Source organism: Acipenser ruthenus, chromosome 7 (assembly GCF_902713425.1).
Source record: "Acipenser ruthenus chromosome 7, fAciRut3.2 maternal haplotype, whole genome shotgun sequence".
Classification (NCBI taxonomy): domain Eukaryota; kingdom Metazoa; phylum Chordata; class Actinopteri; order Acipenseriformes; family Acipenseridae; genus Acipenser; species Acipenser ruthenus.
In genome coordinates, this window is record NC_081195.1 from 59,028,221 (window position 1) to 59,054,514 (window position 26,294).

The following is a 26,294-nucleotide window of genomic DNA, read 5'->3' on the forward strand; positions in this document are numbered from 1 at the left end:
AGACAACACCGTTAAAAGACTATCACTACTAAATGTAATGGTGCAACAGTCGGGTTAGTGTAGTCAAGCCCCGATCTTTTTTTAATTGATTAGCTACTGTAATACAGACAGCTTCTACACAATTTAGCATACCCCCACCCAATCAATGACACAATCTAGTACATCCAATCCCTAACCTTTTTCACAGTCTTCGGGGCCTCAGTTACTGTACCATCGGGATTGATGAACGCCTCTCCGCCGTTGTGCTGTGGTTCAGTCCGCTTCAATACAGATGCCTGCGGCATCTTCATGAGGTTCGGACTCGGGGTTGGAAGGGTAGGCTCTTCGGGTGCTGCAGCCACCTTAGCTGCAGCCGAAACAGCAGGACTGGTGGAAGGGACAGCGGTTTGGCTTTTAACCGCCGACTTTTCTTCCTGCTTCTGTACCACTGGCATCGCAGCAGGCAGAATTTTGCTGTTAATATCTTTCAGCTCGACCTCGGCCATTTTCGCAGCGACAACCTGGACCGACATATCTCTAATTTCACAGTCCTCTTTCCAACACACACACAATATACATACAGCGGATATGAGTGGTAGAGAACGGAAGTTGAGCAGTGGGTTATAGGAAATGTAGTCCATTACTGCTGACCTATGTACGAAAAAAAAAAAAAAAAGTTTAATTAATCGCTCCGTTAATTTTACCAACGTATTTGTTTATTAATTAGATTACATGTTGTGTTAAAAAGGTTCAAATATTTAACAGTGATATAGGCAAACACCCCAGAATGGTCTTAGCGGAACTGTGAAGAAAACTACATATCCCTGGTAATTGTGCGCGTTCTACTTGAATGCCGCCCCCCCCCCCCCAAAGGATTTCTGGGAGATGAAGTCTCAATGTCTTCCAACCCATTACGCACTTTGACGTAAAACGAAGGGCGGGCCTCGTTAGTTGATCTTGAACCAGATTCAGGTAGAATGGCATTACAAACAATTCATATATTTAGATACGTGAATTGTATTTTTCATTTTATTTTCGAGCGTCGGCTTATGACAATAGGCCATATTTAAAAATAAGTTACCATTGTACTAAGCTAACACCTGTTTTTTTGTTTGTTTTGTTAAAAAACGTAATTCATTAGGCAAATTTAGCAGCTCTTGCATGCACCTTAGTTGTTTCTTTTAACGTATTCAGTTAGATTTTCACTTCTCAAAAAGTAGTGTAAACTTGGTAAAAATGCTTTGTGAATATGGCCAAATGCATTATTCCTTCCTTTGGAAATGTCTTAATCAACATGTCATGACTGGATTGCTGAACCAATTAAAAGAATCCTGCATAAGGAGCAGGGCCGGCCTTAGGGCAAAGTGGCGGCCCCGTGCGCGCCAAAAATTCTTCAGAGTCTAAACAGTCTCGCGAGTATTATGTTGGCCCCTCGCAAGTACAAGACGGGCCATTGTAAAAGGAAAGTAAAAAATATAAAGAAATTCAACTCAAGCAGCAACAAGGAGCTCTGCTGCTGTATCTAGACAAACCACCAAATAAAAACCTGCTTCAGGAAGCAAATTAATCCGATTCAGACTCTTCACAATAATCATCTCCAAAATATTGATTTCTGCTTACCAACGTAACGTTACCACATTTGCACTTTGTAACTGACAAAATGGATGCATTTCCTCATATGAGTGTACTCGATTTATGTTGACTCAGAAATGTATTTATCTAGACCAGGGGTGCCCAATCCTGGTCCTGGAGGGCCGATGCCCTCCTGGCTTTTGTTGCAACTGTGCCCTAAATTACTTAATTGGACCAATCAAGCCCTTATTAGAAGCTTAATTGGTCCAATTAATCAATTTAGTGTACAGTTTGAACAAAAACCAGGAGGACATCGGCCCTCCAGGACCAGGATTGGGCACCCCTGATCTAGACAATGTGGGGAAGCTATAAAAAAGGCCAACAAGATGCTCGGATATATTGTGAGAAATGTTAAATTTAAATCAAGGGAAGTAATGTTAAAATTTTACAATGCATTAGTAAGACCTCACCTAGAATATTGTGTTCAGTTCTGGTCACCTCGCTACAAAAAGGATATTGCTGCTCTAGAAAGAGAGACAATGCAGCATCGTCTTTTAGATTCACTGGAGACTTTTCTTAAAGTGAGTAGGCTACTATTAATCGATAATGAAATCGAGATTGTGTGTATTAAAGTAAGATGGACCACCACACCAACGTTCTGCATCGGTATCTGAGACAAATTAAATGTTTGGAAGTACACTCGTAAATGCAGCGTGGTATAAAATACAGCTGCTTCTTTGCTAGAATATTCAGAAAAAAACGTCATGATGTTTTGTTGGGCATGTTGTTTAGTGTAATTTACACAGCAAAAATTAAAGAGCACTCAAAACTGCAGCTGAATGTGCAGTATCCGAATGTGAAATGTTACACGTGGATTTGATAAGTAGATCGGTCAAATATAATGTTAGATTTATATAAAAAGGATAACGTTTGCAAACAGTTTTTATTCCACTTAAGTGACAGCACACCTGCAGTTTGGCTTGCCTACGCGATTACTGAAGGTGAGCAGTAGCCTACCTTTTTATTGACATAATGTGTGGGGGCTTTTTTTGGGAGGGGGGGGAGGGTGTCGCCGCCTAGGGCCCACACAGATCCGTTTTACCTGTCTCAGGTACCATTGTTTCCTTTAAGAGAAACAGGACTACGCTTACCAGAATGCATTGGGTTGTGAGTTGAAAAGCCTGAACTGTCCCAAAGAACACACAGCATATGTTCACCTTAATTAATCAGCCAGTAAATAACTGATTTGTATTCTCTTTCCATACAATTCAATGATAGAGGTACTCTTACGTTAATGTTCTAATATGTTATTCAGCAGACAAAATATTAACAACCTCCCCTCGTTTAATACATCTTGGCTACCAGTACTGATTCACAAACAGATACTGTTCATTGTATGGTTGGCCTCATTAAGCTTGACAGTAACCTATTTTTTTTCGTGAGACTTCTATAGAAGTAAAGGACAGCAGTAACTCCAGCTAGCTAAGCTAAGTTTTTCAGTTGCTATTCCATTAATTCTAACCAGATATCCAACCAAACTGGTTAAAAGGCATATATAGTTCATAAAGGAACATCCACTCACATGACTTATCAGACAGACTATAAACTGCTGTGCATGGTCATGCTATACTATGAATGCACCAATCACCTTGTTTAAGGAGTTTGCTCAATACAAGAGATGAGAAAAATAGGTTTAGATTTATCTGGATTATACAGAAACAATTAAGAAAAATACATTTGTTCATCTTTGTGTAAAGATTTTGACTCTTCATGAGCATGGATTTAATGGCAGACATAGGTGTGACAAACGGAAGGCAATTGAATCACTGAAGTAGGCAAATACCCAGGGGTCCAGAGGAAGCTGAAGGGTATTAGCAAAACAAAATGGTGCCTTCGTAAGTGTTTTGACACAGAACAAAGGCAGCATTCTGTTCTTTTAAACCAAAGATCACATGCTAAATGCTAGCAATATATAATGTAAGGACTTGCAAAACCTCTTGTATATTTAGCAAGTAGTAAAAATGTCACAGTGACGACCACATGCACAAAGACCACAGAATATTATATTAGTTGGTAAGAAGTGTTTTTCTGTAGTACATCGACACCCAGTGGCAGTACTCAGTAAAGGTACATTAACTGAGCTGAATAAGGCTGATAGTACACACACCACCAACACTTCAACAACATAACCTTGTACACAGGTACCTGGAATTCCTATTTGCACAAAGCACATAGGTCTTGGATGATGAAAAAACTGAAAAGGAACCACATGGCTGTTCACATGTGTTTAATGAACATAAATCTGGTTTGCAATTTTATCCATACAAAACAGAATACTGTTTAATTTTTTTTTTTTTTTTTTTTTTTTTAATAAATTCCCAAGAATATAAATAAATAGGTTTGTATGCAGGTATGCTTATTTCAGTTGCAATTTTGTTAATACAATGAAAGCAAAGTTCACACAAAGATTAAACAATTTCATGACAGTATCTGAAATTATTTAGAATGAACTGAACCAGAAACCTCCACAAACAGAAGAGGACCTGATTTCCAAAGCAATTGGTTTACATATATATATTTTTTTGTTGTTGCAATAAAGATATTTGATACTAACCCAGCAAACAAACAAACCCATCCCATGTATTGTAGTTGGTGTGATCAGACTTTTATGTTTTTTGTTGAAGCAGACAAAACTTCAAAAGAAAACAAACTGTAACCAACAGCTCAAGTTCAATAGTACTTGAGTTTTAGTTAAAGTACCATGTTTCCATATAGAAAACAAAAAACTGATATTGTTCTGTAGAAAAGTCTGCTTCCGTCAGTGCTAAATGTATGAAGCTTTCCGTAAAATAAAGGAAAAATAAAACAGATGTTTATTAAAACAAGTACTTACATCACCCACTTTTAAATGTTCTTAACTTAGATCAGACTGACAGTTCTGTTATTAAAAAATAAATCTAAACTGACAGCAGACCTATGGTTATCTTCAAATCAAGTTTAGTTACATTTCTCTATTCCTTAAGGAAAATGGGTGTACTTGAACTATACAATAAATATACTAAGTACCAGTAGCATGTAAAAGTTACATTCGTATATACAAATATTAACTACTGAAAAGCAATAATTCAATCTTGGATAAAAGTGACATTTAAAATGGCAAGAAAACCTTTCATTTATGTCTTTACATGTGGAAGTAACCTATCTTAGAGCAATGAACCAATAATACTCAAAACTTTTTTCTGAAAGGAAAAACATAACATTGCAAATACTTACAAGCCCCTAAAGTAAGTTGTTCATTTCTTGTTTGTTAAATTTATTGTGTGTTTTTCCTTTCAGAAATGTGATTTGGAGTGAATAGCTTTGTGAATCTAGCCCAAAGTCAGCAGGTTGCTGCATATATTATACATTGGTATAAATCCTGTTATATAGCAATAATTGCCTTGAAAATCTCCATTCCTTACGCTTTATGATCTCAAGAACAAACTCATACCATGAATACAGATTCTAATCCACCTATTATAGGCAAGTAATAACACAAACTCAGGAACAGCAGCACAGAGTACATTAGTCACCAAATATCCACAGGATGTTTACTCCAGATAGGCCAAGATTTGCCCTTCTGTGAATAGGAAAAAAAAAAAAAATCCATAAAGAACCTGATAAACATATACAATAGAGTACAGAAATTAGGTAAATATTAATTTCAGTATTTGCAGATTGTTAACAGATCAACTAACTTACTGCATAGACAAACAGCCTTTTGGTTGTCCTGGGAAGTGTGTTATAGTACATTAGATGTCTTTACCAGTGTTATTTTAAAATACGCTTATACTTTAGTTGCTTGTAAGGGTGACATAAGGACAGTATATCCCCAATTCCAAAACTAATTAATGGTAAAGAATGTGGTAAACAGTTATTACAGTTAGATAAGCGGTTCTCTAGTACAAATAAAAACATAACTGTGGCATCTTGTGTTATCCTTACAGCAGCAAGTACAAGTTATTCCAGCAGGGATCAAGTGGGTTGTTTATGGCTATCCTTATAGGGAAAGGGAAATAACCACAGCACTATACGAACGGCCTGTGCTGCAGATATACATCCAAAATAAAACTGCAATGTTAAACTGTATACCTATTTGAGTCAGGTATTGTCCATCATTATAACAATTACAGGTTACATTGAAGTCATATTTACATACTTACCCTAACATTCCAGATTCCTTAGTCTTTATAACAAACAAGAACATAAGGACTGTATGGAACAGATTGTTTCTACCCTGTAAAATAAATTAGACATAACTAGTAGTGTTCATCTAGTCCACCCAAATTACACAGGTCTTTCAAATAGGGTGCTTAAGGGTACTTTGTCTCCACCTCTTTGGCCTCCTTTTTATGTTGCATATAATTTGCAGTTAACAATGCAATGCTGCCACAATTATTCATTTTAGTTTAAGTTCGCTATACACAGGGACTTTGTAAACGGTCTAATGCATTTTATCCCAAATAAAAATGTTATGGCCTTGGTTAATAATCTCCTGCTTTCATTAAAGGGAAGGCATATTAACTCATTAAGGTACATACGGAATTGAGTGGTTGTTCCAACAGTTTCTTCTTAACTACATTTGACAGTGACTCCGGTATCACAAGGAAACTGACTATTTGGATGACCAGATACCACCAGTCAGTACATTTTAAACCCAGTTTTGTGCACCTCATTGCAAAAAATAAGAAAGTTAGCATACTTTAATTTTGTGGGACACATATGTCCCTTGTATCTTAAAGGGTTAACAAACCAGGAAATATAAAAGTTCCAACATGGAAGCATGTAGTTAAGTTACTGCTATACAATTCCTTCATTAACACCACAAAGTTACAGGACAAAACTCTACTATTATTATTATTTGTTTATTTAGCAGACGCCTTTATCCAAGGCGACTTACAGAGACTAGGGGGTGTGTGAACTATGCATCAGCTGCAGAGTCACTTACAACTACGTCTCACCCGAAAGACGGAGCACAAGGAGGTTAAGTGACTTGCTCAGGGTCACACAATGAGTCAGTGGCTGAGGTGGGATTTGAACCGGGGGCCTCCTGGTTACAAGCCCTTTTCTTTAACCACTGGACCACACAGCCTCCTCTAAAAACATTGGTCATTGTGTAACTAAGTGAAAAGTATTTACCTTTGGAAGATTGTAGATGTGTCCCTGGTAGATGAGTTGGTAGTGTGGAGGGTTAATACTACTTTGATGAATGCAAAACAGGTTCTCATTTGACATATCTATTTAAAAATAAATACAAATTAACACACACAACAATTAGTACTATGGCAGACCTTGTGTTTCAGTCATATGTTTAACTTCTTTCTTTACATTATTTACCTGGTTTGTCAGGCGTTTGTATGAAATGCTGGGATGTGAATGTTTTTCCATCAGGGTATTTGGGATGAGGGGGTAGTCTCGAGTCCAGATAAGTGCACAACACATGCATAATTATCTGAAAGACAAAATCAGGAGATACCCCCATTTCTGACTCTGTGCTAACTAGTTGTGTGGACATCTATAAAAAGCCAATTAAAATACATTCATATACGGTTCTTCATCAGGTAAGAGTTGGTTTCAGGACATCATAACCAACCAAATAGGAACAGTTCAAGGAAACGCAGCCTTGACTCATGTGAACTGCTATAACATGTCAGGAGTATTCACCAAGACTTACTGCAGAATCTGTAGGCAGGTCAGTGTCCCATTTCCTTGCCTTCAAATTACCTCCTCCATTCCATCGAAATGAGCTCATACACCCACCATGCGCCAAGTCTGGAAGGGAAGGGAAAGATAGTAAACGTAGGACACCGCATGCATTGTAAATTGCGTCCGCTTACTGTATTGTCCATATAAAGTTCCAAGTTTGGGCCAAAACCTTACTAACCCTTCATCAGCAGCAAAGGGTGCAAAGGCACCCCATCATGTTTATGAACATATCTCATAACTCGCTAAAGATTGCAGGATATCCTCCCATGCGATTCAACTTTAATCACTTACCTTTATTTTTATACCAAGAACATCCCTGTCTGACCCAGGAAACAGAAGTAATCCTTCTTTAAAGTGCACAGAGACATTTTTCACATGTCAGAATCACAGCTCCTACTTACTGGCAGAATATAGATTGCGAGAGAGCAGTGGGAGATGTAGAAACAGGACATTGCTTCTAAAATTACTGATTTATCCCTAAATATCTGTCTAGCTAATAGTCATTTTAATTAAACTGCATTTGTGTATAATACCTTTGTTTTCAGCACTGTATTAGATAACTGCATTCTTTATAGTATTCTGTTTATATTACTTGATACAGTACAGAAAATGATTTTTTCCCCGTCTTCAGGGAACAAAAAAGGCATGTCTTATACTGTATAGGCTACCATGCACAGCTCCTGTTTACTTGCAAAATAGTTCTGAGATTTGCAGGGGAGGTGGGAGAGATGTAGTAAAGATGTACAACTTCTAAAATTATTGACTTTGCCCTACAGATAACTTTTTTTAGCCCCATGTAATCAATTTCCTATCATAGAACGAACATCTATGTGTGTATAATGCATACGTTTCCAGCACTGTATTTAAATACAGCATTTAAAGTACCCTGCTTATTACATCTTGTAGTACACTATTAAAAAACTGCTGTGCGACTTGCAAAACAGAGCCTTTCAAATAACAATATAAACCCGTTTTGCGTTTTTATTTTGCTTTTGAATTATAAACATGGGGTGCATTTGCATCCCTTCCCACCTTCCCTGTGAGCTCAATTATTGATGCTGAAGGGTTAACTGGACTAACTAAGGTACCAAAAGATTAAACTTGGTCAGCACATTGCTCAACAGTAAAAGTTTCACATGTCGGTGTGTGTTTTTTCTAGGACAATCAAGGTCAAACAATCCTAGGCATGACATTATTTGAAAGGCTTCAAAATATACCAACTAGGGATGCACCGAATCCAAGTTTTTGGGTCATAGTATTTTTATTACCGAATGGAAACATATCCCTGAATAAGATTTAACTTTGTAACTTACACAATACACCGCTAGCCCCCTTCCCCCCACAACAGAAACGTAAAAATACAGAACTGTTTACTTTACCTTTACAAGAAAGGAGAGCTGCATCTTCGCCATAACCCACTATTTTCTTTAATGACGTGTCAACCTGTGTCACCTGATCTGAGAGTAGGGTTGCCAACAGGCTCCAGAATCTCAGGACACTAAGGCAGGTCAGGTTTTGTAACTCACCTCTCTAAACTGCAACGTATTCAGTAAAGTGAGTGTGAACTGTGTAAACTGTCGCTAAATTAATTGAATTGTTTCTTACTTGTTACCAAAAGCACACACATGCCTGCGAGGACCGTTTCCATCAATCAGACCTATACAGCAGTTGATTGGCTTTGAGTCTCTGACTGGGCGGGATTGTAGAAGCAAGACATATTAAACAAATAGAAACTTTACCTGCTGTCACAAGGTTAAATGAAAGCATGCAGGTGAGTGCAAAGTTATCTATAATAATGGTGTTGCGTTATTTTGATAGATATTGTTTACTGTATAAAAAAATTCAAGCAATACGATTAATCATTCTTACAAGGCTCTCCGGATTAAACTGCCACCACAATTAAGCAATTAAGTACATTTACTAAACTGCTCAAGCAATTCACACTCATTTTACATGTCTAATACACTGCAGTTTAGAGAGGTGAGTTAAAAAACCTGACCTGCCTTAGTCCCAAGATTCTGGAGCCTGTTGACAACCCTATCTGAGAGCTATGAGAAAAAATTACCGTGATGAGTGACTTGAATCTCCCAGCGAAATAAAACCCACGTTGATTTAAATGCACAGCAGTTCCCAAATGGTTTAACTTGTATTGGCATATTCAAGTAACGTAAAATGCAATTTACTAAACGTCTTGCACATCTAACAGTCGTACAGTTACAAAAAAATATATATTTCTGTGCACCGATTTTTTAAAATTATTTTTACTCTCAGTATTAGCTCTGGAACATGTCTCAGACAAAGCACAAAAGCATGAAAAGTGTGATGTGAATGTGCTGTTGCATACGGGGGTATGTTTGTATTCAGCAGCTGCTTGACGTGTTTAGTGCGTGCGCCACCAGTAGTTAATTTAGGGAGTTGAGAGCTGCGACAGAGTTCATCAAATGTGTTCTTGTTATGAACTACAAGAGTTACATTCAATACTGGATTCATGTCTTATTTAAACACATTGAAGGGATGTATTAAAATGGATGTGCGTCTGGGCGGATATAGGATTCGGTTCACCGAATCCTAAGTATTCGTCCGAATCTGAACCCTGCTCAAAAAGTAGGTATTTGGCCTGAAACCGAAACCGAATCCTGGATTTGCTGCATCCCTAATACCAACTATAAAAAACAAAAAGGATGTCCAAGGATGAATTTATGGCTAAAAACCTTATGAAGGAACTCATACAGCATGGGCCTTTTTTGTGGCAGACATGTTTACCCCCCACCACCCATATTTATTTCCCACTGAAGGTAGAAATCCCTTACCTTTGATTCGTTCCACCAGATATTCCTGATTAGATGTGATATCCAGATACTGCACAATAGCATTCAATGTTGGGATCAAGGATGCTTTGACAAGGGCTGCTTGTTTAAGACTGCTGATACTGGCCTCTACAAAGATACACGCAGAAGATTAGGCAAGTATAGATGAGTTGCAAAATAGTTTTTAATTAAATAAAACATGCAGTCAGTATATTTCAATCAACTCCTCAATTGATCATACCCCTAGAGACAACTTAGCAAATGCAAAGTCCAATACAGTAAGTAGTCTGTATAAGAAATTATTTTACTGCCCTACTAGTTCTTGACTAGCTCTGTATTGTGAGGGAAACAAGGATCAATTACATTTTAACAAGCTGAGAAGTGAAAACTCAATTACAACAAGTTAGTCATTACCTCCAGTCTGCAGTTCAGGACACCCCATTCTCCGCAGCAGAGTATTCACAGAATCAATCTCTTTCACCAGAGGAACCAGAATAGTCTCATTAATCCACTGCAAAAGAAGACAGTACACTAAAGATCAAGAACCATCTTAGACCATTTTTATGTTCTGATGATGTGCGTTTTTTATATTCAGTCTTGTATAGGGATGTCAGATTTTTGTGAGAATAATTGTTACCTACATTTCTGAGCTTTGCAGTCCAGGAATCAATGCGATCCAGCAGCTGACGGTTCACTGTAACCCTGGCCCAGACCTTTAAAATAAAAATAAAAAATATTTATATGCAAAGGTTTTTCACAACAGTCCAAGTCTAAACAAAATGTAACTATTTTAAAGTTTTAATTCATGAATTTGCTAAAACTGCTCTGCTTAGGAAACTGTGAAGTTTCTCCTGATATTAATGCTGGAGTCATTTTACTTGTTCTATCTATATTAACAAAAAGTTCAATTATTGCAAATAACCTGGAAATCCAATAATATTAATTGGATATTACATTACACCCATCGAACACTATTCTCTTTTCACTAATAAATATTTACTTAGCAACAAATCATCATTTTACATGCCCAAGCAGCCTGGTTGAGATTGATTGTATTGCACTACAAGTTCTTAGTTTTGTCGTGCCCCTTTTTGTTGTTTTCTTCTCCATGTCTTTCAAAACCTACCTCTTCAGCAGCATGTTTGGACCCCAGATCAGTCTCATCTTTGTTTGCTGAAGGAGCCTGGGACCTGCAGGCTAGCTGGTACTGAAACTTCCTCAGGGTCTGAGCATAGTCTCCCACAGAGCGATTGTAATTCCAAAATGTTGGACTGTTTGAAGGGGAAACAGCCTCTGGACTTCCTGAAAATTAAAAAAAAATTAACATGCAGCGATGCAAATAGGCAATCATGTTTTCAGCACTGTATTAAAGAATAGTGTAGATTTAACACTACATATTAATTTACAAATCTATGAATTATAGCATTCAAAATTAAAGAGCACTTCCTAAACCTTTTTGCAATTGAGGAATGCTTTTAAAAAAATAAAAACATTTTCTGACCGAGCTGGCTGCGATGCCTTTTTTCTTCTTCAGAACGTAGGAACATCTCCAGTGACTTGAGGTCTGCCATGTAATCCTCTTTCCCACCAGGAGAGTTGAACACAGTGGGTGAAGTGCGATAGCGAGACCGAAGATTAGAGCCTTCTGCTGGTCCAATACTGCTGGGATATGGAGGAGAACCTGGAGTCGGACTATAGCTCACCACCTAGAGGTTATAAGTGCATTTTTTATTTTAGAAGTGGATTTTTGCAACACAGCAGTCTACCTATGCAAAATACTAATAAATCTAATTCAAAGTATGATCCATCCATTAATACAATTATTACAGAGATAATTTTAATACCATAGTTATTCAACTGAAAGCTACGTCTTCAATAGATCCTACGACACATACCTTGCTAAAGCTGTTGCTTGCTGAATAGGCCACAGACGAGGAGTATGAGCCACTGCCTGTGGGGGAAGGACTTTGCAAAGGAGGGCTGTATCCTGTTATACAACCTGTGGAGAACTTGGGACTTGCGCTGGGTGCCCGGGAGGGGCTGTAACTCAGCACGCTCTGGCCTTGAACGGGGGAGGACTGTGTAGGGGAAGGTTTCTCTTGGTTTTCTGGCTTCTGAGGAGGAGATGCCTGTATGCCTATGAGAAAATTCAAGCATAAATACTTCCTCACAATTACAACTTTACTCAAATGTATTACAAATTGAATTAGAGATGTGCAAATTTCCAATCTAGTTAAAATGTGATGACACCCACCTGAGTGCCTGAGACCGAGTAATCTGTGCTGTTCAGGACTCACAACAAAGCTGGAAGGAGTCACTGTGTATTTGAAGTATCTCCAGAAATCAAACAAGGCATTAAGGCTGAACAAAGAGGCAAAGGCAAGCTCTGTTGGATTGAAATAATACAAATAATAATAATAATAATACAAATAATAATAATAATAACAACAACAATAATACAACCAAGGAAAGTAATTTTTTTCTTGTACACAGCCCGATAAAGATGCAGCTTACCAATATACCAAAGAGGCCAGTAGGTGATGTTACAGTATTTGCTCAACATCTTTCCAGTCCTGTAAAGAAAGAAAACATGTTTTGTTTGGGATGGGGGTTTAGCACTGTTAATTGTAAATGATTGAGGAGATTCCACAAGCACTTTCCATATCCTTTTACAAACACAAACACACGAATTTCTGCAAAAATACATAGGGCTGTTTTCTGTACAGTCAGAAAGCTACAACCTGTTTCAAACAACAACACTTGCATTGTACATTGACCTTATATACAGGTAAACCTTAAAAAAACTATCATTATGTATTAATTTATGGAAAATTAACTTACATTTCAGTGTAAATCATTCCCGCCAGGGAGACATTGAGAACACCCCAGGCCAAGACCACCTTCCTTGCTTGCTCCTCCCTTCTCATTCTTATTGTCCTGTCAATAAGGTCTGGTCCTGACCCATCTTTAACTGGTGTCATTTCTGGTAAAAACAGTACAATACATTGCTAAAAGATATGCGCAGTTATAAACATAAAAGCTTTACCTGTACTATCTTTTAGCAACAGAGAAGAGAGAAGTGGTTCTGTTGTAAAGTCATCTGGGAATACACAACTTGTCCGGGCTCAGAAATGCATGAATACGTTTTTTTGCTATACTAAGTCTAAAGATTGAAAAATCTTCTTACAGTTACATTACACACAACTTGTAGAGAGATACCGACAGAAGACGAGAGAAACGCCCATGCAGATTATTGAACATGCCGTTTGTTTTGCTATTTTGTTTGTTTGCAATTACGGATGCAGAAACAAAAATAATTTACTACAAAAAAGTACAAATCAGCAAGTGGCCGAACAGTAAAGAGCTCACACCCACAAAAAAATCCTCCATGCATATACACATTTGTTTTGCGTTTGTACAATAACTTTTGAGTGTCCGAACAAAATATAATTTGATAATAGAATAACAGTCGTGAAAACAGTAGGTACAATTATTTGACCTAAAAAGGCACCAATTGAATATTATACTATTAGGTATGCGGTGATAAGAATGGTACCTTTACTAATATTCAACGTGTTAAGAAGATGTGTATTGACTACTAAATACAAATACTGTGAATTTTTTAAAAAAATGCGAATTAACTACACATAGCATTTCATATTTTAAAAACATACTTATCCCGCTCTCTTCCCTGGTACTTGCACGCCATGAACTACACACCGGAACTGCTCTGTTCATAAATATTTCACTTCCGTTCCGTGCAAATAAGTTTTAGCACCGCCCCAACCATAGTTGTTCAAGGACGTGAATTGTTTTCAAAGCAGTAAGAAGCTGATGTTTTCCTATGAGCTTTTGATCTAAGAGAAATTAATTCTTCTGACAAAGAGAGTTATTGCAGATGGTTGTATTACTGTGTGGTTGGTGGCCTCTTTAATACCACAGAGGACCCTGATTCATGACGAAACCAGCTGTCACAAGAGAAGGCCACATTGGGGAGTTGGAGGCGAAACAAATCTTTTGAACAAAAATAATAACAGTAACATTTAAAAACCGAATTTAATAATCTTGTAATTACCTATATAGACTCACAGAAAGCCAAAATTACACGTTTTAATTAATTGTTTGTTATTGAAAAAAGCAATGGGTTGCAGGAACATGTTATTTCATAAACGTGCCTGCAGCAGGAAGATGCAGTCTGTACAAACACTGGCAACGTCTGAATTACCTTAACCCAGCATACACTCCACTAATAAAATGTTCAGTGACAAGACCTACATGCCGCTTTAAAAGACTTGTAACCAATGTTTCCAAACAATATTCACTGTATATCTGCCTCACAGTGGCGTGGCATGTGAATTAGGGGAGGAAGCGTCTGTTAATTTAAACTAAAATTCTATCAACACAGCTAGACAGATACAGCAGAGAGCTCTGAAATGTAAACTCTGTTTAGTAAGATGAAAGCAAGGTATTACATTTTTTATGTTAGTTTGCAACACTAGATTAAAAAAAAAAAAAAAAAAAAACACTAAAAAGGACAAATTGATATAGGGATCTATGTTTACAGGTGGTGTTAACATAGTTTAGATAAGTTTAAACAAGTGCAGCATTAAAAACGGGGTTCCAAAACCTTATCTAAAAACGGATTAAAGAGTAACAGAATGGAAAAACTCACGTCATTATATTGCAAAACCATGTTGGGAATTCCACACATGTTTTGTGGGCTCTGAGTATATAAGTCCAGTACCCTCCCATAATATCGTACTTCCTGGGAGCCTGCTGCCTCTGCATCTGTGCATCATGAGGGGGTTTGTGTTTCTGAGTGTCTTCCTTGTGGCAGTCTATAGCCAGAAACTGTTCATTGGGCAAGTATTTAATTTACATTGAATATTCATGGGGGGGTTATTGACAACAAACAGAACTGTTAAACAAAAGTTGCTTAACACAGGCTCACAAAACAATGAAAAGGACTATGAGCACAAGCTTCTGCACTCAAATGATTTGAGGAGCTGCCTTCCAGCTCCTTCTTTAGTGGGCAAACAACTTCTGCCCTGCGTCACTTGGTAAGAGTGGTAAACCAACACACACTCAGTCACATAATACATTTTAATAGTGGAACTGAGTACTGATAGAGACTAAAATAAAATAAAACAATACAACAACAGAAAACGTCACATATGGCTTGAACAAAAGTTATTGTATTTCTTGCTCTTATATTATTACTTGTATTGTAACACTTGAAATGTATTTGCTTACGATTGTAAGTCGCCCTGGATAAGGGCGTCTGCTAAGAAATAAATAATAATAATAATAATGGGTGTTGAAATAAAATATCCTTTCGTTTTAAACTTGATGTGGTTTCATGAGATCCTTTAACAGTAGTTGAATAACATAAATACTTAAAAAGGTGGGTGGTATGTTGCTGTTACGTACCTATCTATCTATCTATCTATCTATCTATCTATCTATCTATCTATCTATCTATCTATCTATATATCAAGTTTAATACAAGCTGGAAGTCAATGGGCATCATATGATAAATGAACTCATGAGGTAAAAAGTATATATTTTTTAAAGTCTACTTTGATTTGATAAATCTTAGTTTCTTTTAACGACATGGAAAGGTTTTTTGCACTTAAAAAACATTATTTAACTAACTCAAGATTTGTGGATATGGTCAGCTATTATTTAGTAGGCTGTGTAGTATTTTAGTTTAATTTATTTAGGTTAACAAAATAACAAAATAAATAAATGTTTTGAAAAATATTTGTAAAAACTTTTGTGACATTTATTATAAAGTGTATTAGAATGTACAGTATACTGACATTAACAGGCTAATTATATATATATATATTTTTATATTGATCTTTATTTTAACCCATATTTCTAAATGCACCACATCTGGAATAAAAAATATATAATTGTAATTATAATAAGAGTGTGAACTAAACACATACAAAGTGATTTGTTTTTAATGGGTACATATGATTATATATAAGTGATGCCTCTATTATTCAGAGATCAAGTCCTCAGGATCAAAGCAGAAAATGCTGAACAGATTAGCATTCTGCAATCCTTGGAAACACAAGAACATCTGCAGGTAGGGATACGCTCTTTTGTGTGTGCGTGACAGATTGCTGCTATTGCATAACCACCAGGGTCTGGGAAAACAATTGGTAACATCCTTATTTTTAAAGGAAATCTAACATCACACAACAACATGTGCTCAAATCACGTTATGAAGCAATGCATGTAAACAGAAATAGATGTTTATCAAAACAGTGGGTGTTCAAACATCTCATTGAATATAGTGTCTGAATTCTCTTGTGCAATTAACAGGTTTCTTTGTATTTTAATTACAAATCCCATTTGACTCAAAAGGTATTGATTACACCTTAAAGGGGAGTAGAGACATTTTATTTTAAGTCTTTTTTGTTATTTATGAAATTCTTCTACTAAAGAAACCAAACCTAGAACAGTCTAATATATATATATATATATATATATATATATATATATATATATATATATATGTTCTGCACAGCCCAGGGATGTGGATGTTAAAATGTGTTTCACTGTCTCCTGCTAGCTGGATTTCTGGCTTCACCCTGCAAACCCAGAGCTTCCAGTAGATATCCGGGTTCCTTTTTCCAATGTGCAGGCTGTCAAAGTCTTGTTGGAGTCCAGCAATATCCAATATTCTGTCTTGATTGATGATGTGCAGGTAAAACATCTTTAGGTTATTATCTTCCATAGTGGTAATCTATATGTATAACAGGGCAAAGGTTGGGTGCCAACCGGTGCAAACGAGCATCTTAACACTATGCAAAAAAGCTGAGCTCCTCTGGAGGTGTGGTTGTGGAGCTTTTAACATCATCTTACCAACAGGAGTCAGAATTCGTAACTGCAGTGTAACACCCAACCCTGATTTTAAATTGCTCTGATCTGAACCCCTTTCAGATTACCTATCCAAACCTAGAGATTGTAGATTTAATACGAAAGTAAAAAAAAAAAAAAAAAAAAAACAATTGTCAAAAATGTTGAATTTGAGTTTCAGTGAGAAAATGCAGTATTTCGATTATTTTCTAAATGTGCACAAAAGTTTTCTTTTTTTTAATCCAGACTATGACATGTGTTTTCAGGCAGTATTAGATGAAGAGCAACAAGAGCTGGAAGTTAACCAAGGAAGGGAGCGCCTCACAAAGAGTTTTAACTTTGCAGCCTATCACAAGCTGGAGACAGTATGTTTGAAAAGCTTACTACAGTTACTTTGTTTAGCAAGTTCCCTGTTATATTCCTCTTACACAGGGTCAACTTTAATGATCTAAACAGTGGAGGATCTTAATTCCACCACCCACATATGTAGAAAACTGTTTTTTTGCAGACCTTTATTGTATACAGTAATGTTAATAAATGAGTCAATACCCTGGGGAAGAACTCTAGCTCGATTAAAACAGTTAAAGAGTGTCTGTTTTTAGGTCCATAAAACAGATGCCACATTATTGCAATATATATGAGTTATGTTTCTTATAATCTCAATTAGGTGCAAAAAAATATATATTATATATGTTTCCTAGATTTCAATAAAAAAATATTTATTATTTATTTTCATATTTAGTGCCCAACATTTCAGTAAGTATTTGGGAGTTCTGACCTGTTTGTACAAATTAAATCAATCCACTTACTGGTACACCTTGGAAACCAGGAACCTTTAAAGCAAACAAAAAGAAAAACTGAGGATCTCAAGTAACCTGAACACTGTCTTTATCACAGATCTATGAATGGATGGATACCCTTGTCGCTCAGTATCCTAATCTCGTCTCCAAAGTCAATATTGGATCAACATATGAAGGTCGCCCTATGTATGTTCTTAAGGTATGAAAACATGCTTACTTGCAAGAACGTGCTATTCTCATCTGTTTTTTTGATACATAATTTAAAACTGAGGTGCCTAAATGCCAAAAAATGCAATCCTTCAACAAGGAGAGAACTTTTGTTTAGCTACAGGGTACACCAACATTTCAAATGCAGATAATGTTGCTTAAAAATATTTACCTAAAAATGTACATAGAAGTTAATATTGAAGTTAAGCACGTGTTTCTTATCCAATACCAAGCTGACATGGTGTGGCAATCATTATTATTATTATTTTTTTAGTTTAGCACTGGAGGAAATAACCGCCCAGCCATTTGGATTGATACTGGTATTCACTCACGTGAATGGGTGACTCAGGCTACTGGAGTCTGGACAGCAAATAAGGTAAACAAACATTTACAGTTAGTTCAAGTTCATTATAGTATTCCTGGTAAAAAGCAATGTAGTGTACTTTTTATACTGATATTTTTGTACCTGCCAAAAACAGCTCCAGATCATTTTGCAGTGCCCCGTGTCTTTTTGTTGGTCCCAGAAGAAATATTTAACATTTAAGACAGGAAGTATCATGGAGTTCTAAATGGAAAGGGCCTCCAGCAGACAGAACATGAGTGTTTGATTTTGCTGCTTGGCAAGATCATAATCGGAAGAAGTCAGGTGAACCAGTGACTGATTTTCCGCCACGTAATCTCATGATGGTGTATGTCCCAGTCGATTTTAATTTTATTTTTATTTTGGACAGCATCTTTAACATTGCAAAAGGTTCAAAACAAACACTGTCAAATATACTGTCATTGGCCAAAAGTGAGGATGCTGCTGCAAATAAAGGTGTCCCAGTGTGTGATGGTGTCCTTCCACTGCAAGGTTTCAGATAAGAAGACAAGAAAAGACGAGAACAATCTTTTGGGTCTTATGGCCATATTTTGTAAAGTATTTTTTTAACTCCCAATGTTTGCATGACATGTTCAACTGAAATAACCCCTGTCATTCTTTTAGTGACCAGTTTTATACCTCCACATCAATTAACAGTCTTTTTTAATTTAGATAGCTACTGAGTATGGGAGTGATTCCTCCATCACAACTCTGCTGAATAGCATGGATGTTTTCTTACTGATTTTGGCCAACCCAGATGGTTATGCATTCACTCACTCCAATGTAAGTACAAAAGGTACAGTAAAGTCTGTTCTCCTGAACATAATAAAGTCAATCCTTTGATGACTGTTTCTCTTGAAACACCATTCATCTGTGCACTCTTGAATACAGAAGAACCTGAATCTGCTGAATCTGAGGACCTGACGAAGCTGCAATTAGGACAGGCAGCTTTTATAATATACATGCACAGATCCCACTACCATAACAGATGAATCAGTCGTCTGGGGAGCAGTAAACAGTTACATATTGGCATGTGTAGCTCAATTCCATTTGAAAGGTTTACAAACATAACCCTGTTCTCATTGCAGAACCGTATGTGGCGTAAAACACGTTCCAAGACTTCCGGAAGCTGCATTGGAGTCGATCCAAACAGAAACTGGGATGCTGGTTTTTCTGGTATTTTATTTCTATATTTTTTTAAAATATACATCACTGACCCATAAAAGTAATTCTACAGATAACTCTATCATGTCTTTATTACACATGTAACAATTGAATAACTATACTGAGCATCAAAAGAAACTTTATAACACATTTATTTTAGAAAAAAAATAAATTATATAAATGATGGACATTGACGAAATGTTTTTGGTTTCTTTTTAATCACTCGATCGTTCATCATTGACAATGACACGCTTGAGTGACTATGACTGAAGCATATGCACTTAATCACCTAATTAGTGAGACAGTTGATTGGACACTGGATATGGAGTGATTTCAGCTGTTGAATTGCAAGCTTGAATAAAAGAAATAAAGAAAATCACAGACAAAAAAAAACAATATGCCACGTCTGTCAAGAGAGCAGCGCCGTCATGCAATCGGCATCTTGGAGGCTGGACTAGGGCAGCGTACTGTGGCTCGTCGTCTTGGGTGCTCACAGACAGCAATTTCAAACCTGGTGAGACGGTATAACCAGACACACTCTGTCAATGACAGGCCACAAACTGGAAGACCAAGAGTCACAACACCTGCACAAGATCGACAGATCATTTTGCAGCACAAGTTCGCCAAAAGTTAACTTGTGGTATACCATGGTGAAAACACAGAAAAGTATGGTGTGTGGCAAATTATAAATAAGTGTGGTGAATGATAGTAAAACACTTGGTTAAACATTATAAAACACTGTAGAGTCAAAAGGAATACTATAGGAAACTTTAAAGAACTGTGCAAATTTACTGTTGGTAAACTTTCATTAGGGGAAACAGTGCAAATGCGGGTAGGACTTCTCCAATGTTTCTGCTACAGCTGCATGGCATGCAGGTGTGTGAGATGGTTCAAGCTTTTCTCATACCACATGCTGTTAAGCTTCCACACTGGTCAGCATTAACATCCCTGTATTGCTCACCCATCATGCTGCCAATTCATTCTTTCAATAATGTGTTCACTGGATCTAAGAACTGGTCCCAGACACTACATGTCATCTTGGGTATCCTCTACTCACCATTCTTCATCTAATTCCTGTGTAAAGGTCCTGGAGCCAGTAACTACCCCTGCTCTGATTCCTACCATGGCCCCTTTGCTGAGTCTGAAGTGGAGGTGAAGAACATTGTGAATTTCATCAAGCAGCATGGCCAGATCAAGTCTTTCATCAGCGTCCACAGTTACTCTCAACTCCTCATGGTCCCCTATGGATACACATGCAACAAACCTGCTGACTACCAAGAACTGGTACATTCTTTACACTTTTTTCTATTCAGCAGAGGCATATCTGTCTTATGTGTAAATTCCTTCAGCGCCATTTAGCTATTTAGCGACATGTCTGAAAGAAAGAAATCTATATTAATGATTTAGAATGAACTTATTTGCAGCTAGGAACAGCTAAATTACTGGTTTGAGCAATTCCTTGATAGTTTCATACTGTTCAAATTGTCTAGTTAAGATTTAAAGATTGTACATGTAGTTCTCCAAATGATGAAGCTAACTACCTGGGTTATGCAAACAAACTATGCTTTATGATTCCATACAGTGCACAGAAAAAGTGATTTTCTTGGTGTAAAACTAAACATGAATGTGCTTTAAAAAGAGAGAAACACAGAAATAAACTTGTAATAGTATATTTTGAAGTAATCTTACACAATTGTTTTTTGTATTTTTAATTTTATAGGAGAACGTCGGAAAATCAGCAGCAAGTGCCTTGAAATCTCTGTATGGAACCAGCTACCAGGTTGGAAACATCTGTGACATTATCTGTAAGTTAACATTTCTGATGAGTGAGATTTAAAAGTGCCAGAAAGGGAGAGCCAGAGGCATCCTACAGATTATGGCTGCTTCATTTAACCAAGTGAAACCAAAGAAGTATCAAACTATCCACTTATTGAGAATACATATCATCTGTACAGATCATAGGGGTGTTCTAGATCAGCACCAAGGAAAGCGGTGAGATTTCTCTGGTTAATTGAGAAATCCAAACACAGCCCAGAATGTAAAACTCAGTATAACTTGATAGCGCTAATTCTAAACTTTCCACTCTGTGTTAGTGTCTGTGGTTCAGATATGGTGTGTTTGCAGGCGATGCTGGAAGCATGACTTCCAGTTCCCCACACTATTTCTTCATGATATTTTTTGGAAAGCTTATCTAATGAAGTTGCATTTCGTTGCTTTGTTTTACAGATCCAGCGAGTGGAGGCAGCATTGACTGGTCTTACAACTATGGCATCAAGTACTCGTTTGCTTTTGAGCTGCGTGACACGGGTCGATATGGTTTCATCCTGCCAGCCAATCAAATCATTCCTACAGCTCAAGAAACCTGGCTAGCCCTTATGCATATCATGCAATATGTACAGGCTCACCCATATTAAGAACTTTGATTCAGGTGCAAAAGCTAAACTACCCCATTACCTTCAAACTGTATGCTACAGCAATGTGTCTTTTCTGTTGTGGTGGTATTGTAATTTACACAAGATTTAGAATTTGGTGGGCCCCATAGTTATAATACAAATTAATGAAATAAAAATGAATAAAAAAGTCATTGAGGTTGGTCTCATGTTGGTTCATATATTTTCCACGATGAGTGTTGTGAAGGTCCTTTTGGTATTAAATGTTGCAGAAGTACAGTTCTTGTGATTTTGAATTCTTAATAAAACTGTTCCCTTGCTTGCTATATATGTGATTTTCATAGAGCTCATATTTTCAACGTGGGATTATAAATAAACAACTTTCCAAAATACTTAAACTAAATTTTAAAAAATGTAATCAGTGTGGAACACCGCAATTTTAAGTCTTCTGAAAGAAATACCCAAGCTGAAATTCACACTGAAAAAACAGACAACATACTGAATGAACACTTCCATGGTATGCAAGGAATCCTCAGGCAGAGCATCAATACTTTGATTTACTTAAAATGTGTTTCACTAAAGCAGTAGCAGACATTTTATAGAGTTACACCTTACACCAGTTTAGTCATTTTTGTGGTTTTAACTTGAGTCTTTTATTAAGCCAAACCACAATGAACACAAACGACTATATGATAACTCATGTCACTAAAAGTTCGACATTAAATTGTAAGTCCATTGCCATTGTATTGATGAACCTCATTTTAAACATATGGGTTTTAATAAACCTTTAAATAAATATTTTCAGTTTTAACCTACAAATATAACAATACTAGTTTATAAAACCATTTTGAAGGAGAAAAAGCTGAGCATTTGGTTTAAAATATATACCCATACCGTTTGCTTTTGGTTCTGTATTTTTCTTTGCTCTATTCTTGTCAGTTTTGTTCATAGAAATTCCAGCAATGTTGATAATGTATCGTCCAATCAGCACAGCATCTGCACTGTAAACATGACATATTCTGGAGATTGTGAGGTCACTATAACAGAGTTACAGTAAGTACCGGTGTATGACATCATGGTCAATAAAAATGTTTTATTGACCAATGACCACTAGTGTGACTATTCAGTTTGGTGAATAAAATGATTTGTGGTCATGTGATGCTATTTTAGTCAATTGTGTTTTGAATTGCAATCTCGGGGTTTGAACAATATTCTGTATTGTATTGGTCTGTAGCATGGCATATGCTGCTTTAAAGTTCTGTTTGAAAATCAACAGAATACCAAGAGATTTGTCTGCTAACAAACAGATTTTTTTTTAATGTGGGGATGATTCATAATAACAGAAATATATTTATATACTTTCTCATTTCTGTGCCGATAGATTTACAGGAGACTGCAGCTTTAAAATCCTGTGACTTCATCTCCAGCCACTTTGTCACCAATGTTTCAGTCTTCCTCTACCTGAAATGTATTTAATGAAGCTCTAACATAACTCGTGACAAAAACTGTTTTCAGAGTATTAAATACTTCTATTACAAATAATGTAGCCACAAAAAATTACTACAAAACTCAATAACATATACTGAGTTACAATACCTTAAGAAACTAAATAAGACTATTGCCTTCATCAAGAATTAGACAAACTGTATTTACTTGATGACTCTTTTTATTTTTGCCTTATTATAACTGATTTATTACATGTTTATGTTTATCTAACAATATGCTATTACGGTCATATGCATAGTGCGATCAGATGATTTGATGACTCATCAAAACCAATGTTTTTATTGTAAAACCACAAGTGCTGAATTTCCAGTCTCTCTGTGTATTGATTCCAGACAAAGCCTTTGTTTCCATATTTGTCTTATTTTTATTATTTTTAGAAACAACAAACAAAGCAAGTTGTTAAAACATGTATTCAAGTCTTAACTTACATATACAAGAACACATGCAGCTTGTTAAGATGACATTATGTATCCTTACAGAAGGGGAAGGGCGACATTGTGGACAATGTTGACAGCTGTTTACATGAACTGATACTATTTAATATACCACAGTGTGGTCAAGCACATTGACAAATCCAGTGGCATTTTAATAGAAAAATGCAACTCATAGGTACTCAGCAAGGAAATCCCCATTTCCAATAGATGTGCTGGCAGGGATGACTGAAAGATATTTCCTTCTGGAAACAACACAATATACAAACACTACAAACAGACAGGCTGTTCAAAATTGAAATGGAACAAGTGTAATAAAGTTAACCTTCGAATGGGCTGTTGTGTCGATACTGTGTCTGTGACATCAGCATGGGTAAGCTGGCTATGTCTCTCTATACGTTTGTATTACCCTGATAGCAATCCTGTAGCCATATGAATTAAAAAATAACTGGTACCAGTGTAACATCACCATTTGCTCCATTATGAAAATCTGCTACTAGGAGAATTTTTTTAAGTTCCTGTCATTTCAGACTACCTAATCACATCTAGAATGAATTAAGTGTTGAGTTCAAGTTCAAGAAACTGTATTTAATGATTAATATGAGATTCTGGGCCTCAAGGTAGTATTGTCTGCATTAAGAAGCATTTCTTCATGGAAAGCAAATTGGGATTTTGACATCAGTAGACCTAATTGTAATTAGCACTGATGGCAACCCATTAGATTTCCAGGTAAAACCATCTGAAACAAACATACAATTACAGAACAACACAAAAAAGAGAAACATAGAAAGAAAGGCTCCAATGTAAAGAATTCTGAAATATGTGCAAGCAGTTCTCAAGCTCTGCTCTCATTACTGAGTTTGATGATGTAATAACTTCCTATTTGCACCCAGAACTAAAGTAATAAGTACTAAAAACAAAAAGAAAGACTGAAACCAAAAAGAGGAAACCGGCTTTGCTTTATGTATAAATATACATCAGCCCTTTCACTTAAAAATGCTGACATCCAAATGCAGAGGGACATACCGCTATCTAGAACACCTAGAAGATTCACAATGTGTGTCTCCCCTCAGCCCTAAGACACTTGATTTGAGGTAACGCTTTTACTTATTAATTACATTGTAGGAATACTTATTGTTACTGTACTGTGTATATTTATCTATCTATATATCTATATTCAATATATATATATATATATATATATATATATATATATATATATATATATATATATGTGTGTTTAGTTTTTTTTGTTGTTTTTTTGTGTGTCGCATGTGGTTTGTATTGATATGTTGCTGCAATGGAAGGCATTGTACAGTTAATTTTTGAATATCATTTTTATACCAAAGGTCAAGCTTATGTTTAATAAATAAAAAGAAACCCGGTCCATCCGAACTTCACAATCACAATAGCGACCAATAAATTAAATTCCAAATACATATTTCTGGTTAAGAGAAAGATCGTTTTAACTAACAAAATCATAGTTTGGAGATGTGAGCAATTTAACGTTTTAGTATCTGAACATAAATCAGCTATTTCTTTTTGTATTATTTTTTTTCATTTTTTTTTCATTTGGAATATAAAGCACACTCTTATAAAAATGCAATTCTGCATGCTACATAGGGGCTGTATTATATACGTTTTAAGGTGCACAGTTTACTTGGTGTGTAGTATACTATGGTGTTGTTGGTAGGATAGTAAAGAATAACTTGTCTTCACCTCACTGATACAGAACAAGGTGAACAGGATAGAGAATCCTGATGAACTCACAGCAAGGCCACAGGACTGAATAGAAAAGCTGCCGCAATGCATTCATGCTTTGACATTTTTTATAATATAGATTTCCTATAGTTCTTAAAAGTTAATACAGTAACTAATACATATTTTGCATTAGTTACTGTATTGTTATTGTTATAACAAAGCTTACTTCTCTTTCATTCTTTTATGGTCTTTTCCATGTATTTCTAGATTTGCTTTGTAATACCTTCTTAATATAAAGGGTCTAATTTATTCATATATATAATCAGACCCTTATATTGATGAGATACAGCCATCTGAAGTGTCTTTGTATCAAATAGTTTGTATTAGACAGTAGAAGACATTAAGATTAGCTTTGCTGTTTAGTTGTTTAACCATATGTATAATATATAAAATTACTGTATAGAGAACCATATGTATAATATATCAAATTACAGTATAGGGAACCATATGTATAATATATCAAATTACAGTATAGGGAGTTTTAATTGTCAAAATGACAAGAATTTTAAAGATGTGATTTCACAAAATAAAACTGTATTTAGCTATGCTATTTTGAAGATGTAACCTATGGCTGCTCAGTCATGCATGTTATACACTGGGTGTCAATTATGGGAACACATACATAAAGCTGTGAATATTAACAATTCATATAGATCAATTATATATATATATATATGGAGGGTGGCATGTGGATCTGT

At 36.1% G+C, this 26,294-nt stretch overlaps 4 protein-coding genes across 10 annotated transcripts in view; 2 read left to right on the forward strand and 2 right to left on the reverse strand.

The window, feature by feature from the left end:
- The window catches only part of LOC117415487 (putative adenosylhomocysteinase 3), a 40,508-nt gene extending 39,912 nt beyond the window's left edge, over positions 1-596 (reverse strand). For 3 of the 4 annotated variants that reach the window (XM_034025927.3, XM_034025926.3, XM_034025929.3), the window contains exon 1: positions 177-595. In XM_034025927.3, coding sequence (XP_033881818.2) covers positions 177-512 — 336 coding nt within the window. In that variant the 5' untranslated portion in view covers positions 513-595. Of the gene's footprint in view, positions 1-176 lie in introns of all 4 variants that reach the window. The other variant, XM_059027425.1, reaches the window with a different exon arrangement.
- A 3,227-nt stretch (positions 597-3,823) lies between these two features.
- On the reverse strand, positions 3,824-13,989 carry LOC117414981 (transmembrane protein 209-like). 3 transcript variants are annotated; one of them, XM_034024875.3, is made up of 15 exons: positions 13,778-13,989; positions 12,945-13,086; positions 12,618-12,676; positions 12,358-12,489; positions 11,999-12,240; positions 11,605-11,809; positions 11,230-11,405; positions 10,745-10,816; positions 10,518-10,614; positions 10,107-10,232; positions 7,265-7,362; positions 6,928-7,042; positions 6,730-6,827; positions 5,754-5,827; positions 3,824-5,170 (listed from the first exon to the last, which is right to left on the reverse strand). In XM_034024875.3, the coding sequence occupies exons 1-15, from the start codon at positions 13,839-13,841 to the stop codon at positions 5,116-5,118; spliced, it is 1,755 nt and encodes a 584-aa protein (XP_033880766.3). In that variant the 5' UTR covers positions 13,842-13,989; the 3' UTR covers positions 3,824-5,115. The 3 variants fall into 3 exon arrangements, with proteins under 3 accessions (XP_033880766.3, XP_058883411.1, XP_058883412.1); XM_059027428.1 differs by lacking the exon at positions 13,778-13,989 and adding an exon at positions 13,660-13,724; XM_059027429.1 differs by lacking the exon at positions 13,778-13,989 and adding an exon at positions 13,291-13,416.
- An 863-nt stretch (positions 13,990-14,852) lies between these two features.
- LOC117416143 (carboxypeptidase A1-like) lies at positions 14,853-22,177 on the forward strand. The gene is made up of 11 exons (XM_034027210.3): positions 14,853-14,965; positions 16,119-16,200; positions 16,690-16,824; positions 17,243-17,341; positions 17,874-17,975; positions 18,258-18,359; positions 19,017-19,127; positions 19,433-19,520; positions 20,593-20,792; positions 21,229-21,313; positions 21,735-22,177. The coding sequence occupies exons 1-11, from the start codon at positions 14,901-14,903 to the stop codon at positions 21,920-21,922; spliced, it is 1,257 nt and encodes a 418-aa protein (XP_033883101.3). The 5' UTR covers positions 14,853-14,900; the 3' UTR covers positions 21,923-22,177.
- A 2,667-nt stretch (positions 22,178-24,844) lies between these two features.
- LOC117415210 (transcription factor EC-like) overlaps positions 24,845-26,294 on the forward strand; it is a 53,564-nt gene continuing 52,114 nt past the window's right edge. For both annotated transcript variants that reach the window (XM_059027430.1, XM_059027431.1), the window contains exon 1: positions 24,845-24,929. The gene's annotated coding sequence lies outside the window, so the exon portion shown is untranslated. The remainder of the gene's footprint in view (positions 24,930-26,294) is intronic.

What these genes read in the sequence shown, in the direction of transcription:
- LOC117414981 (XM_034024875.3), bottom strand. Translation starts at nt 13,841, where the DNA reads ATGAACAGAGCAGTTCCGGTGTGTAGTTCATGGCGTGCAAGTACCAGG. An exon ending in GGAATGATTTACACTGAAAT is followed by an intron (nt 12,677 to 12,944) that starts GTAAGTTAATTT and finishes CTTTCTTTACAG; the next exon opens with GACTGGAAAGATGTTGAGCA. An exon ending in ACTCGGTCTCAGGCACTCAG is followed by an intron (nt 12,241 to 12,357) that starts GTGGGTGTCATC and finishes ATTTTCTCATAG; the next exon opens with GCATACAGGCATCTCCTCCT.
- LOC117416143 (XM_034027210.3), top strand. Translation starts at nt 14,901, where the DNA reads ATGAGGGGGTTTGTGTTTCTGAGTGTCTTCCTTGTGGCAGTCTATAGC. An exon ending in AAACACAAGAACATCTGCAG is followed by an intron (nt 16,201 to 16,689) that starts GTAGGGATACGC and finishes GTCTCCTGCTAG; the next exon opens with CTGGATTTCTGGCTTCACCC. An exon ending in AAACATCTGTGACATTATCT is followed by an intron (nt 21,314 to 21,734) that starts GTAAGTTAACAT and finishes TTTGTTTTACAG; the next exon opens with ATCCAGCGAGTGGAGGCAGC.